The sequence below is a fragment of the Strongylocentrotus purpuratus genome, unplaced genomic scaffold, assembly GCF_000002235.5.
Source record: "Strongylocentrotus purpuratus isolate Spur 01 unplaced genomic scaffold, Spur_5.0 spur5_scaffold_20, whole genome shotgun sequence".
NCBI classification, from domain to species: domain Eukaryota; kingdom Metazoa; phylum Echinodermata; class Echinoidea; order Camarodonta; family Strongylocentrotidae; genus Strongylocentrotus; species Strongylocentrotus purpuratus.
This window is the reverse complement of record NW_022145606.1, coordinates 25,136,758-25,155,088: the sequence shown is the minus strand read 5'-3', so window position 1 is coordinate 25,155,088 and position 18,331 is coordinate 25,136,758. Positions and strand designations below refer to the sequence as shown.

The 18,331-nt window shown below is 35.0% G+C and overlaps 1 protein-coding gene across 1 annotated transcript; it reads right to left on the bottom strand.

Moving 5' to 3' along the window:
* Positions 1-6,844: 6,844 nt before the first annotated feature.
* LOC115927655 (GTP cyclohydrolase 1-like) lies at positions 6,845-13,428 on the bottom strand. Its single transcript, XM_030993792.1, has 5 exons — positions 13,206-13,428; positions 11,104-11,213; positions 9,758-9,813; positions 7,743-7,774; positions 6,845-6,933 (listed from the first exon to the last, which is right to left on the bottom strand). The coding sequence occupies exons 1-5, from the start codon at positions 13,426-13,428 to the stop codon at positions 6,845-6,847; spliced, it is 510 nt and encodes a 169-aa protein (XP_030849652.1).
* Positions 13,429-18,331: the final 4,903 nt, after the last annotated feature.

The window sequence follows — 18,331 nt, the reverse complement described above, 5'->3', positions numbered from 1 at the left end:
ATTGTACGTATTCTATGCCATTGTACTTAAACACAACATGGTTTCAGAGCACACAAGGTTCTTTCAAGAAATGAGAAATTGTATTTCAAAACAAAAGATTTTACAAGTCTTACTTCAGGTTTGTAAGCCAAGCAAACATGTATTATGTTTTCCAATTAAAAATGTATGATTATATTTTCTTTCTGTTGATATTTTTGCTTTTGTGTGGAGATATATTTCAATGAATTGCCTTGCTTTCATCAAGTTTGTCTTTTCTTTAGCAAGCTAGCATGTTAATGTTTTCAATACTCATATTTTTAGGACAATACATGCCAAAACTTTCATGAAATATCTCTTTCATCCTAATAGCACTAGACTGATAGTAGACTGGGGGAAGAAAAATGGTTTTGAGCTGGCTTCGAATCCGGTTTGAGCCGGTTTGGCAGAATGACTGTTGTGTTAGATTCTTGTCACAATCAGATATTTAGTGGAAGTAAGAATGTAAATTGACCTTCCAAAATATTTTCAAAACATAACCATTTTAGAGGGTTACTCTTTAAGTCTTATTAAGTTGAAGATAGAAATCTGTAAGCTGTTCTGTTATGACTTCTCAACGAGTGGAACTGATTAGATACAGGGGAGAGGAAGTTTGTTTCACTTGTTTTAGTCTTTTAAACAAAAATTAGTAGTGGTAATTATTGATTATAGATAGATATTTCTAGACTTTGCTTTCTTTCTGAAATACTTGTTTCAAGAAATCACCTGAAGTGACTGTGGGGAGAAGCCCCACTCCAGTTTTCTTTGAATTTTTCCTCCTATTTAAAACAAAATGAGATCTTATATTAATTGATATTCCTAAATCTTTCCTGAATGTTTCTTTCTCTGTTATAAAATCCTTTGAAAGGCAATATTGTTGTCCTTCGTTATGTATTTGTCTCGGGAGTTCTTTTAAAGCAGCAACTTCTTTCTTAAAAAGAAATTACCATATATATGTTGCAAGTCATTTAAGGAGTCTGTAGCTGGTGTTGAATGCAGGCCTTCATTGCAAATCTTTCACAATGATATTTCATTTATTTGCTTTCATACTCTGTAAGCACTACAGAAAATGGTGTGTTCTGTTGTATGAATGGATTTTGGTTTTAACCACTTTTTTGATACAATTCTTTTAGGGACAAGCGACATGTAGCTATTTAAAACCCCATGTTTTAGGTATATATGTTCAAAATTGTGCTTATATAGTAAAATGTAAATTTGTGTCATAATCTATTGCATAGTATGTTAGGGCTTGAGGTGTTTTGTTTCTTGTATGTTTTGGTAATGGTTATGGAGAATTTTGTTACCCAATATCGCAGCAAAAAAGTTCAAAAGGTCAAACATTCAAAATCTGTTTTTTTTTTTCCCGTTCAGTGAATATACTTTCTTACTTTGTATGCCTAGTTAAGCAAAATGCGTTAAAAATGTTCAGTCAGCCCAAATATTTCCAAGAAGATAATGTGAAGGATGACTAGGGTTATGTGGTAAGAATTTTATTTTTGTTTTCATTTTTAATGGTTGTTCTGTAAAAGAGACATATATATATCAGGAGAATCCTTCGCTATGTTCTTATCTTTATACTTCTTGATTTAATGTCTATTTTTAATAATTATAACCAATTGTCAGATTTATGAGATATACATGTATTAATCAATACTAGATGTTTTAATATGATGTCTAAGTAAGTAACCTTTTTTTGCATTCAATCTAGAAAACTATCCATGATATGTTAAGTCGTTCTATTTCGAGATATATAATGTGTAACTTTCCTTACCGACGGTCGTTTGTTATTAGTATACACAGATAATGTGATACTAAAGAGGTTAATGATGTGTTAATATGGTGTGGGGAAAAAATGTATGAAATATATATGATTCGTATGTAACAAAACTTATAATGAAACTGAGAAACGTCTGTCATGTGTGTTATGTTATACTGTGTACCCTTAATAATTACATGTACGAAATCAGTAACATTGATTGTTGAGCGCGTGCGTATGTGCGAGAGGTATATGTGATAACATGTTGTGGGTGGTAGATGTGCGTGTACGCTTGAGTGTGTGTGCGTGTGTTGAGTGTGTGAGCGTGTGTTGAGTCTAATGGCGCTTGTGTGAATTTGGAAGAGCTAACACCGTCGTTGAATGATAACAAGCGAGAAACGGGAAGTTTATTCAATTATTATTTTTTATCAGGAATACCTGTCAAACTACAAACAACTTTTTGTTTTAAGACCCTGCTGTATGCAATTAATGATAATAATAGGCCTACTAATCTGCTTTTATATAGCGCCCAATGCATCAAATTACATCTCATAATATGGTAAAACGTGAGATATGCAAAGCATGAATAAAGACATAGTGAAATATAAATATGAGTTAACAATGAACTGTTATGAAACAGTAAGAATAGTGAAATAAATGAAATAAAATAATGTAAGATATCCCAATTTTTCCTATTAAATTATAAATCACTCGATTTGCTGAAGATCCACAGCCTATACTAATTAATTTTCTTTCTTACCCAAATTAATTGCCTTCCAACACCCAGTCAAAATTAAAAAAATATCTGCAAGAAATTATTCCTAATAAGGATGTTTGTTTCCTGATCGAAATCTTTAATAAATTTCTATTATACGACATGCTCCGCCTTTATTTTCAAAGGGCTTTATTCTGTAAAAATATGGGATTTAAAGGGCAGTCCAACCCTTGTGATTTAACCATAAACTGTTAAGAAACCCGAATAATGGTGAAATTAAATGAACTAAACTACAATAAAGTAAGATATTAACAACAATTTTGTCTATTAATTTGTAAAACGATCATTCATTTGCTGAAAATCCACAGCCTGTGTTAATTCATTTTCTTTCTTGCCACAATTTATTGCCTTTAAAACCCCGTCAAGATTATTAATAATAATAAATGGATTTATTCAATCATCATCGCAGCTCGAGAGCTGAATTACAAATGATTTTACAATAACAAGTGCATGAGCTTAATTAATTACAAATGGCGTAAAACAGAAACAAAAATATATCTTCATAATAATAATAATAGAAATATCACATTAGAACAGGAAAAATGTATCTATCCCCTTGAAAGGGAAGTAGAAAAGGAGAAGCCGAGTTCTTTATTAATAATTAAGTATATAAATCGAGGTAAATGTTGAAGATTACAACAATAGTTCAATAATATATATAATAAAGGGCAATCCAACCCTTGTGATAACTTCTCAATGATCCTCAAGAAAGAAGAGAAACAGAAGACGAAACATGGAAAGTTTTAAATACATTAGGCCTATAATAAGGGACTTATGAATGTTTGAAATAAGGCCTATAATAAGGGACTTATGAATGTTTGAAATTAGGCCTATAATACGGGACTTATGAATGTTTGAAATTAGGCCCATAATAAGGGACTTATGAATGTTTGAAATTAGGCCTATAATAAGGGACTTATGAATGTTTGAAATTAGGCCTATAATAAGGGACTTACGAATGTTTGACATTGGGTCTATAATATGGGACTTATGAATGTTTGAAATTAGGCCTATAATACGGGACTTATGAATGTTTGAAATTAGGCCTAATACGGGACTTATGAATGTTTGAAATTAGGCCTATAATAAGGGACTTATGAATGTTTGAAATTAGGCCTATAATTATAAGGGACTTATGAATGTTTGAAATTAGGCCTATAATTAAGGGACTTATGAATGTTTGAAATTAGGCCTATAATACGGGACTTATGAATGTTTGAAATTAGGCCTATAATACGGGACTTATGAATGTTTGAAATTAGGCCTATAATAAGGGACTTATGAATGTTTGAAATTAGGCCTATAATAAGGGACTTATCAATGTTTGAAATTAGGCCTATAATAAGGGACTCATGAATGATTGAAATATGAGCTCTCTGAATCAATGTGAATCTCAAATTGACAAATTGGTCAGTGGATTGTGACGTTGCTACGGGACAAGATCTCCCGTTTTTAGTGGAAAAAAAATGTCACTTTTTTCCAAAGTGCCTTCTCACCTTTGGGTACTACTATTTGGATGGAATGTCATTACAGGGTCTCTTTTTTGGGGAGAAAAAAAAAATCAGAGACACTTTCGTCACAATGACATATTAATCGATTCAGCAAATATGAAGTGCCCATACTTATAGGCCCGAATACACAAGGAGGTTTGTCGACAAACCTTGGTTTTCGTGCGTCATATGACGCGTTTCGACGCGTTTCGACGCGTTTTTACAAACCAAGTTTGTAAAAAAAAAAAACGCGTCAAAACGCGTCATATGACGTACATAAACCTCGGTTTGTCGACAAACCTCCTCTGTGAATTCGGACCATACTGATTGCAAATTGCCAAAATTCCGAACAGGCCTTGAAGGGCCATTTTACTACACAGCCTATTGTCTAACATTTTAAAATGATTGTCTGATAATGTATTATGTTTTCATTTCACAAACTTCAGAAGATGATCCCCAGGGCCATTGAAATTGTTTCAGTTTGATCTTTCGAAAACCTTCGCAACTGTGCTCTCTCTGCACTATTCCTTTTATTTCCCGTTACTCCCTCTTTATTCTGAAAACCACGTCATATTATACATATTACATACGTTTAAAGGGGAAGTCCATCCTGATATAAATTTGGATTATTAAAAGCAGAAGAACGAGAGAAACATAACAGTGAAAGCTTGAGAAAAATCCGATTAGAAATAGGAAAGTTGTGAATCTTTGAAGTTGTCATTAGTGAAACACAAACATTGGCAACACTGGGACGTAATATGCGAACTCCTAGCTGTAATTCGCTTCGGACAGGAAATTTCATAAACTATGTTTTTGTTGTTGTTATTTATGAAGGAATATAGCTGTTTCATTCAAGGGTTGAAACAAATTTGCGGTAATTGTATTTAGGGTGAATGTATTATTGAAAATATTTTTAAAGCCCAAGTCCACTCCAAAATTAACTTACTTTCAAAAGAAGCAGAAAAATCAGACTAACCAATCAAAAAAAGTCTGAGCAAAATCGGATAACTAATAACAAAAATGATTTTTTAATGACATTAAAATATTGGAAAATCACTAGACAAATTGGCAACTCACTCATGAGTCTGTGACGTCATGTCCTCACTATCCACTGATTACTTTCTTTATATTGATCTTATAAATTTCCTATTTTCTCCTTAAGAATCCTTTTTCTTCACACCAGCATCCAAGTTAGATTAATAGTAATATGTTTTTGTGTGGATGCACTAACATAGAGTAATTTTTTCCAGTTAAATCAAGAAAAATGTGAATTTTGATAAACTATTTATATCAAAATCAATAATTATGAATATATAATATTCAGAAAATAGTATAAATGCTTCAAAGTTCATAAAATATTCTGTGAAGTGTCATGCACGCAATATGATACAAATAATATAACCTGGGCAAATGCATGGGGAAATCAAGTTTTGGGGAATAAAAAGGGAAATTAATGGGATTAAACCATATAGAGCAATTGATCAATAGTGAGGACATGACGTCACAAACTGATAACCATCTTGTCAATTTGTGTCGTGATTCTCATTGTTCCATAGTTTTACATACTTTTTCAAAAATTCATATTTTTCTTATTAGTTATTAAAATGCCTAATTAATAAGACGTCACAGGGCATTCTACGTTCTCGTCGTGCAGAATCTAAAAGTTCCTATTATAAAAACGAACATGATTTGCTAAAATAAAAGAAACATCATTTTCAGGATACCATCCCTACGTTGTCATCAAGCGGGACTGACTACTTATAGATACTTGCGCCCTCTATATTGCCAACAATGCATAAGCGGTACCCGTTGATCCCCCATGGTCCCTTTTTTCTTATGTTAATTTAGAGCTGATTTGATGAGATAAGCACCTGCCAGTGACCACGCAGGAAGGCCTAATCCCTCCTGACCAAACTAGTGCAGATAGGCTTTAAATAATCTTATCCTCGTGTAAGTGAGAGAAATTCTTCTCTAGTCTTAGCGTCGTCTTTGAAGGACCCCAGCATAATAGATGTGATCGTTTTAGCTTGTTTCTGTACTCCTCTCAGCGTCATACACATGTGTCTATGTGAAAGGGGATTTCAAAAACACAAAATATCAAAAAGAAATTGAAGAACGAAATGGGAATGAAGAACAAAATGGAAATAAAGAACAACAATACGGCTCGTATAAAAAAGATTTCATTGAGAAATTAAAATTCATGAAAAAAATATTGAAAAATAACTAATTTAGTATAAAAACAGAAATAGTATTGTCTACGTACACGAATACACGGACGGCTCTAAGAGGGAGATGGTGTCCATCATTTTCTAAATGCAATTAATCAAACGCAATTTGATGCTGAAAAAACTTCGGCACCGACGGATTTTTGATAAAATGTGCAGTTGTGCCCCAATTCCCAGATATCTTAATGCAAACTCTTGCAAAAATACCAAGGAATAAGGTAATTATTTTTTAATTTTTGAGTAAATATTTATGTATCTCATATGAACACCTCTCAATCGATAAACTTTTAATTATGAGTTTGAAGTAATAAACCTGTTTACCGTCATCAATCATTGTTATTGTTGTTTGTGTTGTCGTATTTGTCTTTATTATTGTTCTTATCATTATGTTCATCATTATCTTTATTTTATATATTTCTTTTATTGTTATCTTCAAATTATTAAGCTCATGTGAACTTTTTTTTTTTAAAGTATAACTTTCCTTTTTTATAATCCTTTATGAACTGAAAGTTGAGAATGATCCTTCTTGGTTTGATTTTAATTATTAAATTGATTTCAGTTTTAATTTGAATGAAGTCATTACTTACGTGGCTTCGACGATGACGCCTACACCAGCCGGATCAATAGCCTGAGCCACTGCGAGGGCTATTTCTTTAGTCAACCTTTCTTGGGCTATGGGCAAGGATAACAAAGTATTGAAAATTCAGATCGCACCTAACCACTTAAGCAAAAACAAAAAAAAATTGTGCAGGAGCTGTAACCGTTGAAGAATAGTACTTTGTTAGAATAGTACTTTGTTATTATTCTTCTTTTTTAAATATTATTAAATTTTTTTCATTATTTTTTGTCTTCTTCATTCTTTTTGTTTGTTTGTTTTGTTTTGTTTTGTTTGTTTTTTGGGGGTGGGGGGGGGGGGGGAGAGGGTAGGGACATGGATTCTTGCGGTTATTTGTTTGCAGGCGCCTCCCTCTTTTTTGAGGGGGCATGAGAACTGCAATTATTTTGGCCAAGGAGGTGGGGGGCTACATTTATAAGACATTTTTATTGATTGCATGTTTTTTTCAATGATATAAAGAGCACTTTTTTTGTTCCCGGTAATCTGAACATTTGGCCGTCCGTTATTTCGTTCATTTAGAGGGGGGGGGGGGGGGGGGGGGGGGGCACCCTTTAGAACACACAATAATTTCTTTTCTTTTTTTAATTTAAAAAAATTGGGGGGGGGGGGTGCGACTCCCTGTGTATGCACATGTGTGTCACGTCGTTAATATCCTGCCCCATCAATATTTTTACCCGGTAAAAGCCGGCTGTCAAAAATATGTTGCGGTCGAGAATGGATTAATGTCTCTCCAAAAATAAGAAGTAGATGAGAAAAAACAAATACTGCCGGGCTGGGATTCGAACCCTCATCTCTTGAATTAATAGTCAAGTGAATAGTAATAAAAGAAAATGGTCAATATTCAAACTAGAGCTTCGGTACATACCTTGGAGTCTCCTGCTGTACATCTCGACTATCCTGGCAAAAACAAAGAAATAAATATAGTGTTAAAAGTAATAGAAAGTTTTGGTATGGGGTCATGAAATTGGTTGGAAGCATATGCAATCCTATAATATTCAGTGATCGTTGTCGTGGTTGAAATCGAGTCTAAAGTCATGAAATTGTAAATAATAAACTCTAGCTGTATGATAAACTGTATAGCTCCCTCTCAAGGTCAATATATTAATTAAGCCATAAAACAATGTTGCTTGACTAAAATCGACCAATTAGCTATTCCCGTTTGGAAATTATATATCACAACTACATATTCTGAGAATTTCATTGTCGCAGCTACCATTGTACGGCCGTAGGCGCTATTTAAAACCCATCAAAATTTACCGGGAGCACCGGTAAATTGTTATATTCATTTTTTTATCGAAAACAGAAGTGTTTTAGGGGCTACATTTTCCAGTGCTTATTATACATCCACATGTGCATCCACAAATATCAAAATTGTAAAGAATCACTATCCACCCAATTTTCAACATTTTCCAAAACTTTGTGTTACCTTTAAACAATACGTGAGGAACACAATCAGAATCAACCTGCCTTGCTACAACCGCAAGCCATATAAGAATATATTTAAGTTGGACGCAAAATCCACTCGAAAAAAAAATACTCAAGGGTTACTAAAAGTGCAAAATAGGAAATGACATAAAATTACCAATGCACATAGATACAACATGAGAAGGAAAGGAGTTATAAAATTAGGGAAATGATTAATTGACAGATCCAGTTTTTAGATCTTTAAACAAACAAAAATGTCAGTGTATTTATTATCTAAACTTTTGTTGAATATCAACTATCTTAAACGCGTATAGCAGAGTACAACATATTTACAGTACAATGAAATGAGAATAATGATGTTTTAAAATATATTAACAAATCTCAACTTGCACTGCATAACTCTAAGTGGGCAACCACACGTTTACCTACATACAAACTACTGTGAAACATCAAGTTTTGATGACTATGTCTTGTATTATTTCATGACGTGAAGTATGCGATGCGTGGATCAAAACTACAATAAATTTGAGTATCGTCTGCATAAAGATGTTACTGGAGACCATGGCGTTTGATGATATCTCCAACAGGTCGGATGTACACCGTGAAGAGCAGAGGCCCGAGGACTGAGCCCTGTGGAACGCCGTATCATGTGTAATGAATATTTCCCCTTCACATAGTCACGTGAGGAACGTCCAGTGAGATGCGATATAAACCATTGAAGGGCTGTTTTCTTTACTCGAGTCGGAAATCTTGACAGCAGAATACAATGATATTATAATGGTGTCAAATAATTCCTTTGATATATGCTCCAATGTAAGTTTTCCGTTTCCAGGATCGCCATTAAGTATCATTTTTGCAATTTAACCATTACAGATAAAGCGTCTTTCTTTATTTCTGTCTATTTCTCTTCAACATACTTCTTCAAAAAAGTGGATGGGGGGGGGGGGGAGGGGGGTGTAAGGTCATTTTTTGGGTCACCCTTTAGCACACACAATAAAAACATTTTAATTTTTTTTTTTTTAATTAAAACAAAAGTCCCGAGTCCCGCCGTTCTGCGGGTCCTGCTTTATGTGTTTTTGTGTTGGCGGGTGACGTACAGGCCTTAAAATAAGTTTACATAAGGAAAAGTTGTGATCAACCCTTTGTGATAAAAAACATATTTCAAGACCGTCAATACTACTGGGCCAGAAGGGATTAGACCACACAGCAAGGTCACTGACAAGTGGCTATCTTATTAACTCAGCTCTCAACTAACATAAGAAAAAGAGGATCATGGGGGACCAACAGGCACCGATTGGGGAAGTTTTCTATATAGAGGGAGCAAGTAGCTACAAGTAGGACAGTGGGGTTTAATGCTGCAGGTAACTATATATGCGGGTGACGTACAGGCCTTTAAATAAGTTTACATGAGGAAAAGTTGTGGTCAACCCTTTGTGATAAAAATATATTTAATACCTTGCTATTTTGCTTAATCCGAGCACACTCTTTTTGGGTAGATAACCAACAGAAACCTGAGAATAAAAAAATCATACAAAAAACTTAAACAAAATACGAAAATAAAAAGAAGAAGAAAACATTCTAAGCATTGACAACGCGAATTTATTTACGTCACAAATACTTTGGACTTTGGATAAAAAAAAACAATCATACTCACAATTTTTGGTAATTTTGGTTTTCGGTTCAATAGAACAATGCCTCCGTCTTATACAGAATTGCGATTGGTCGAACTTAATCGCAAGTTTGCAGTCTCTTATCTCTTATATACATACTTGCGATTTATATCAATCGCAAATAAGTGGCGATTAATATAAATATTAATATATAACTATTCATATGATGGGGCCCAGGACTTCAAATACTATATAGCTCAACGTTTTACTCTCAAATGTTTCCTTGCCTGTCAGCACATGCAAATGGGAAATGTTTAAATAAGATTGACCCGAAATTTTTCGGGAGGGGGTAGAATGAGGCAATGTTTGAAAATCAGTCTTTCCGGCGTCTAAGCATCCATATCCCGACTCAAGAATTCTATAAATCCACCACCTGATACACCACTGGCGAAATAAATAAACTATGACCTGTATATTGATTAAAAATAGACACATATATTGATTTTATTTGAAGGAAAAGCAAAATCTTCCTTCTCATACAAATTAAAAAAATTAGAATATTCGGTCGCCTTCTTCGGCTCTCTGTACAATCACCCGTCTTTTAAGACACCTAGGTTTGCCTCTTTATAACACGATGTCTTTCTAAAATGAGCTATTTTCGGTCTTGGTTAGCTCCATACAAACCCTCCTAACACTGATATAGATTGCTTTTGCATTGGAAACAGTTAACTGATCTTGAGGTCTTGGTCTATACACTGTGGCGCAAGGAGACTTTTTGTATAGCATAAATTATCATCAGACCTACTCAACGGCTACAGCCCTCGGGCTGAGAGCCCATGAGACAAATGTTGGTCCGAGTGGCCTTCCGAAAATTATCAGGGATTCTTCGAGACAATTGGCCCACTTAACCGACAGCTCGCAAGACCGACAATGCCGGTCTTGGTGTCATTCTAATAAGTTATCTAAGGGTGTACGAGAGCGGCGGCAAACCATCGAGAAAATGTCTGTCTCGCAAGATTTTTAAAAGTGTATCTGAGATATTAGGAGAGCGACGGCCCATGGAAACTGACTTGTTTGTTGATCTCGCAGGCCTTCTGATAAAATAGTTTTCTTATAGTATCTGAGAGAACAACATTGATGTGTCAGTCTCTTGGGTTATCGGTCTGCAGGACCGCCTCTCGATCTACTCACCTTCCCAACAATGGGCAAAAGATGGTGCTCACATAGAGAGAACATCTCGATGCCCCTTACTACAACCATCCCGTCATGGTCAGCCTCAAATATTGCACCATTCAACACATCTGAAATCCAAAATGAATATTGCACCAGAAGATAACATTGTACCACTCAGCATATCAGAAATTCAAAGAAAATATTGTACCACTCAGCATATCAAAAATTCAAAGATAATATTGTACCACTCAACATATCAGAAGTTCAAAGATAATATTGTACCAATCAGCATATCAGAAATTCAAAGAAAATATTGTACCACTCAGCATATCAGAAATTCAAAGATAATATTGTACCCCTCAACATATCAGAAGTTCAAATATAATATTGTACCACTCAGCATATCAGAAATTCAAAGATAATATTGTACCACTCAACATATCAGAAGTTCAAAGATAATATTGTACCAATCAGCATATCAGAAATTCAAAGACAAAATTGTACCATTCAGCATATCCAAAATTTCAAATTTAATATTGTTCCACTCAGCCTATCAGAAATTCAAAGATAATATTGTACCATTCAACATATCAGAAATTCAAAGAAAATATTGTACCATTCAACATATCAGAAGTTCAAAGATAATATTGTACCACTCTGCATATCAGAAATTCGAAGATGATATTGTACCACTCAGTATATCAGAAATTCAAAGAAAATATTGTACCATTCAACATATCAGAAGTTCAAAGATAATATTGTACCACTCTGCATATCAGAAATTCAAAGATGATATCGTACCACTCAGCATATTAGAAAATCAAAGATAATATTATACCACTCAGCATATCTGAAATTCAAAGATAATATTGTACCGCTCAGTATATCAGAAATTCAAAGATAATATTGTACCGCTCAGTATATCAGAAATTCAAAGATAATATTGTACCACTCAACATATTAGAAGTTCAAAGATAATATTGTACCACTCAGCATATCATGAATTCAAAGAAAATATTGTACCGCTCAACATATCAGAAGTTCAAAGATGATATTGTACCACTCAGCATATCAGAAATTCAAAGAAAATATTGTACCACTCCGCATATCATGAATTCAAAGAAAATATTGTACCACTCAGTATATCTGAAATTCAAAGATAATATTGTACCACTCAGCATATCATAATTTCAAAGAAAATATTGTACCACTCAGCATATCAAAAATTCAAAGATAAAATTGTACCACTCAACATCATGAATTCAAAAATAATATTGTACCGCTCAACATATCAGAAGTTCAAAGATAATATTGTACCACTCAGCATATCAGACATTCAAGGATAATATTGCACCAATCAGCACATCTGAGATCCATAACAAAACTCCAGACTCCAGAACCTTGCAGTACACACCAATACTTATTTGATTCATGGTCAACATTTTCTGATCGCTTCCACACCTTTTTCTTTCACAATGCAATCGCATGACCAGGGGGTGTTTCACAAAGATCCTAAGTCAAACTTAACTCTAAATCAGACTTAAAACTCATGGAGAGCCATTTGTAGCATTAAAATAAAGTATTTTTGACTTTTCATAAATTCCAAATCAAGAACATGAAATCCACTTGATAATAGAAAATATGAATGATTTGAATAAAAATTCTATGCCTTTTAAAATAACTTTTACAAAATACTTTCAAAGATGCTAACGGCTTTCCATAATTTTTAAGTCCAACTTAGAGATAAGTTCAACTTAGGATCTTTGTGAAACACTCCCTTGGGCACAAATTTATCTTTAAGAAAGGATTACGTTTCATTATTTAGGATTGTGATAGGTCTTTATGTACCACGTTTCCTTTGAATGTCAGCGACCCGTTTCACAAAGCCTTTTTTTAATGATAAATTACAAAATTCAGTGACAAATCTGCTGATAACCAATCAGTAGCAAGAATTTCAGTAGCTTATAACAATAACTGTCTTCAGTGGCAAATTACAGTTTTTGTGAAACGCCCCCTCCCCCGAAAGATGCAATATTTAAAGCTTATTAGGAAAATATGCTTTTCGTTAAGTCTTCACCGTTCGACATCTTTGAATTTTGCAGTGAGCCGGCCGGATTTACCTTCAATTTGGTCCTGATAGCCTCTGGTAAAGAACATCATGGCCTTCGCCGCTCGATGAGGGGTCTTCTTCAGATCCTCTCTGTCGGGGTCCTCGCCGACAGCTCGAAGGACAGACCGGTAGGCCAGCTCCAAACCGGGTAGCTGCCTTCCAGAATCTCTCCCGTTTGTCTCCGTAGAGGTGTAATCTCCGATGCCATTTTTGTATAAAATACCACCATCCATGGTTAATTTTTCAGTAGATGATGTCGTAAAGTGGACACTTTCCAACGCCGTTCTGTGTGCGGAAAGAGTAGAGCCTACTACAGCTTCAGCTGAAATACTCATGATTGTTGGATATGCTTTCAGATAAGCATTGAAGGAATGAATTGGATCTTTACGCAATAAGCTGGCTTTTAAAGGGGCGTGTTCCCTGTATTCCAGAGGGCGTTCAAAATACGTACGCGCTGGCGGACGGTACTATAGCTGCCAATTGACACCAACAGAATACGGCTCTTACGCAGATGGCATGTTCCGATAACTACACTGGCGGGAACGTGCCCCTTTAATAGAGTTGGGAAACGTGCAGTTCATGGGCGAGGTCCTTGCCCATTTGTGGTAATATATAGTTATTGTGTATACAAAAACTGGCCTAACAACTGAATTATTCATATCCTAACCCAGTTAGAAGATGAGGGTAGAGCTAATTTACTTTGATAATCAAGTGCCATACGGTCTTCCCTGCATATTTACAGACGTAAGGCAATTTTGTAATTTTGCTAGTTAGCCATATGTAGATAATAAAAATAAAAATGTAGGGCTTTGTTTTCGTGTGATAAAATAATATCTTGCTCTCGATATTACAATATTGGACTCATCCAATATTCTCATAACTCGAGCAATATATTCTTGTATCACACTCAAAGCCATCCATCACATTTCACGTTATTCAGTTTTATATATACTACATTTCACATTTTACTTCATTCAGTTTCATATAATGAAATGCATTGATTCACTTAGTTGATGGTAGTAGCTTGTAAATTAACAACTGACTTAATTGAGAAATGAAATTAGTATTACACGTACCGTACTTTTAACCAGTTTTTATTTGTATTTATTTATTCAGTCTTCTTAGAAATACAGGGTAGTCCTTCCAAGGCCGCAAGGCCTGCTTTTCAAGGAAGCCACGTAGGCAAGTGATAGATTACATGGTAAAAATGACTACAACAAAATAAAACACGTACAAAATACATAATACAGACTTATCTACTGCTAGATAAATTAGGTACGTTAACACAAAACACGTTTCATTTTGAAAAGACGAACTACATACAATTCAAGCTTGGTTAAAAAGAGCCAATGCAAGGGCATATAACTATATTTATCAATTAAACAAAACAAGTTCAATTCGATTGATATACTTGCACTGATAAATAAAATCAAACAAGATTTAAAGCACACTAAAAGATACAAATTCATAGTCAGACTGTAGAGTTTTAAAGAAAAGTTTAGCTAAAAAGAAAACGGAGGTTAAAGTGGATTGCACATTAGAAATACTAATAATAATAATAATAATAAGATATTTGTATACCGCAAATTGCAAATTGCCTCTAAGCGGTTTAGAAGAAAATAGCCGATAAGTAAAGAAATACAGTATAACGCAGTATAAATGGCAGTTTAACAAGACTAAAAGATAAAGATACCATCAAACAAGCAAAAGAAACAAAGTCAAACTAGAAATGCAATCGTGTCACAACGATGTGCGTGCAATGACGCCATGTTTCTACGTGTCAAACGAAAGAGCTTCTCTCGGACTATCCAGAGCAATTTGCACGAAGTCTGTAGCTTCTGTGATATTGGAGATAGGTAGGGCGAAAGAAAGGCCTCAACAGTGACCTTGATGGGATGGTAGTGACTATGCCTACGAAGTTTGAAAGAAATTGGGATAGGGGAAAAAACCTAAAAAGGGCTCGCAAGCACTGTGTTAAAAAACCAACGGGATTTGGTGCATGTTCGTCATTGCAATCAAGATCGTTCTGGGGCCAAAAGCGTGAACCCGATATGCCCCATTAACAATGCGTGTAATGAATGGGCGGAAAACGTGCAGGATCTGTATTATGGCCGGAGTTCAATTGTTTTTTCTCTCCCTCTTTACGTCTCTTTATGGGCCGTATTTGGTATCATTAGAAAGAGAATTTCATGGTTGTTATTGTAAACTACTCTCTTTTTTCTATGATAATCCTATCGAAACACGTGATGTAAAATAGATGTATAGGACAAAATGGCGTCTTAAATGGCCCCCTTGACCAATTTCAAAAATCCGGCCAAGAGGTGCCCTGCGTATTGGAACTTGGCATGTCACTGCAAATTTTCAAGGAAAAAAAAGGACGTTTAAGGGGCGAAAAGCAGTCTGAAAAAATGATGTCATAGCCGAAACGTGTTAGGTTCGGGCGGAAACTCGGCGGAATTCGTGTAGTGATCTTTGTTCAAATGCGATTTACTCACAATTTTCTGTGTGAACATATATAATACTTGGTATCATCAATAAGGCAGGACAAGCTGTTCTTGCCTCTAATCTACGCCACTTTATTGAGCGACCTCGAGGGCCACCTACACCTACTCAGCAAACGTCCTACGCTGAAGTTGTTGGATCTTCAACGCAGGATTTCGAGATGATTGCTCCGAGAGGGAGGCTAAAGTCTGCACCTGCTCTTCCAATGTTTCCACTGACAAAAGCTCAACAGGGGTGGAACGAGCATCTACGTCTCGTCATGGCAACATGCAGTTAAACTCTGTCTCTGGTACTGGCATACTACATCATAATCTTCAGGATCAATCTCATGAACTGAATAAGAGTAACATTAAACAGTTGGAAGGTGGTTCAGTTCCTCCGTTTAGAAACAGGGGCTTAAAATTTGCCCATTTGAATATTCATAGCTTAGTTGCTAAGATTGACGAACTTAGATTACTTCTGAGAAATGCATCATTTGATGTTATTGGTTTAAATGAAACATTTTGCGACTCCATGATTGATGATTCTGAATTGTATATAGATGATTATATTTTATTACGTAGAGACCGTACGAGACATGGTGGTGGTGTGGCTGTATATATATCCAAGAGGTTCAATTATAAAAGAAGGGATGATTTGATTTCTTCTACTTTAGAATGCCTTTGGTTTGAATTGCATTATCCAAATAAGTCTCCCATCCTGGTTGGAGAGTTTTACAGACCTCCAAATTCTCACGTTGATTTCTTTGAAGAATTAGACGGAAATTTGGACTCTGCTCTCTCGGAAGATATGAGCTGTATTATTTTAGGTGATTTCAATTGTGATTGTATGCCACACCAACTTGATCTGAATGCTGAAAAGTTAATGTTTTATACAAATATGTACGGGTTAAGTCAGCTAATTGATACTGCCACAAGAGTTACAAATACCTCTTCTACTTTAATTGATTTGATATTTGTATCAGACAAGGAACTTTACAATGAATGGGGAATATTTGAAACTAGCATAAGTGATCATTATTTGGTGTATACGGTTCGCGATTTTAGTGCAAAGATCCATAACAAATCCGAATACGCAGAATTTCGCTCGTTTAAAAATCTTGACGAGGAGAAATTTTACAGTGAATTGAGAAGTACTCCTTGGCAGGTCATAAAAGATATAGATAATGTTGATGTTACGTGGGATATGTGGTTGACTCTATTCAATAATATAATCAACAAGCACATACCAGTATGTAAAAAGCGGATAAGAAAAAAGGCATGTCCATGGATATCTGACGAGATTGTTAAGCTTATGACGGAACGTGATAAAGTTCTCAAAGCTGCTAAAGCTAACAAAAGTGATGATCTTTGGGACACCTACAAATATCTAAAGAATACAGTTATTCATCTCATGAGGAAAAGAAAAAGAGAATATAATGCAGACCAGATATCGCAAAATCATAACAATAGTAAGCAAATGTGGAGATGTTTGAGAAACCTTGTGCCTAAGTCATTACCTATATCTCCCAATAGCATAAATGTTGATGGTGCTAATGTGTCAGACAATGCAAATATTGCTGAAGCTTTTAATGACTTTTTCATTTCTAACGCTACTAAGATTACAAAGGACCTGCGAAGGAATAAGTCTCAACTGAGAGTAGACGAGGACAATAATATTGGTCCAACTCATTCGCAATTTAATTTGAATTTGATTACTGAGGATTTTGTATTGAAACAGATTGATAATCTGAGTATAGATAAAGCAACTGGTGAAGATCACATCAGCTGTAAACTTTTAAAGATGACGAAGAATGTTATCGCAGAGTCTCTTTGTGATATCATTAACAAATCCCTGTCTACAGGAGTTGTTCCACGTGAATGGAAAAAGGCTCGGGTAGTACCAATATTCAAATCTGGAGATATTTCTTCTTTGAATAATTACCGTCCCATTTCGATATTACCTATCGTGAGTAAAATTATAGAAAGGGCCGTCCACCAACAACTCAGTGAATTCTTGGACGTGAATAAATTATTACACCCTAATCAGTCTGGTTTTAGACCTAAACATTCAACAGCTACTGCCCTTGCAAAACTTGTAAATCAATGGTCGTTGAATATTGATAACAAAGAAATTTCTGGAGTTGCCTTCATAGATCTTCGTAAGGCTTTTGATACTGTTGACCATGAGCTACTTCTACATAAACTAGCTTGTATAGGTTGTAGTAATAGGACTATTTATTGGTTCAAATCATATTTAGGGGATCGACAACAAGTGACCCAATTCAAAGGAGCCAAGTCGCATCCATCAACCATCAAATTAGGTGTGCCACAAGGTTCAATTCTTGGTCCCCTTTTATTTTCAATATATGTTAATAGTCTACCTGAATGTACTCCTGAAGGTATCATAGATATGTATGCTGACGATACGACACTTACCGTCAGTGCAAATGATGCAACTGTTGTGGAAGAAAAATTAACTGTTGCGTTAAACAGAGTCATGGCATGGATTAAGGAAAATCGTCTTGTTCTTAACACTGAAAAAACTTGTGTCATGTTAATAGGCTCTCCTGCTAATCTCAAGAAAATTGAATCTTTCACCATTTCATTAAACGGCAATTTGATCAAAAGAGTTCAATTCACCAAATGCTTAGGA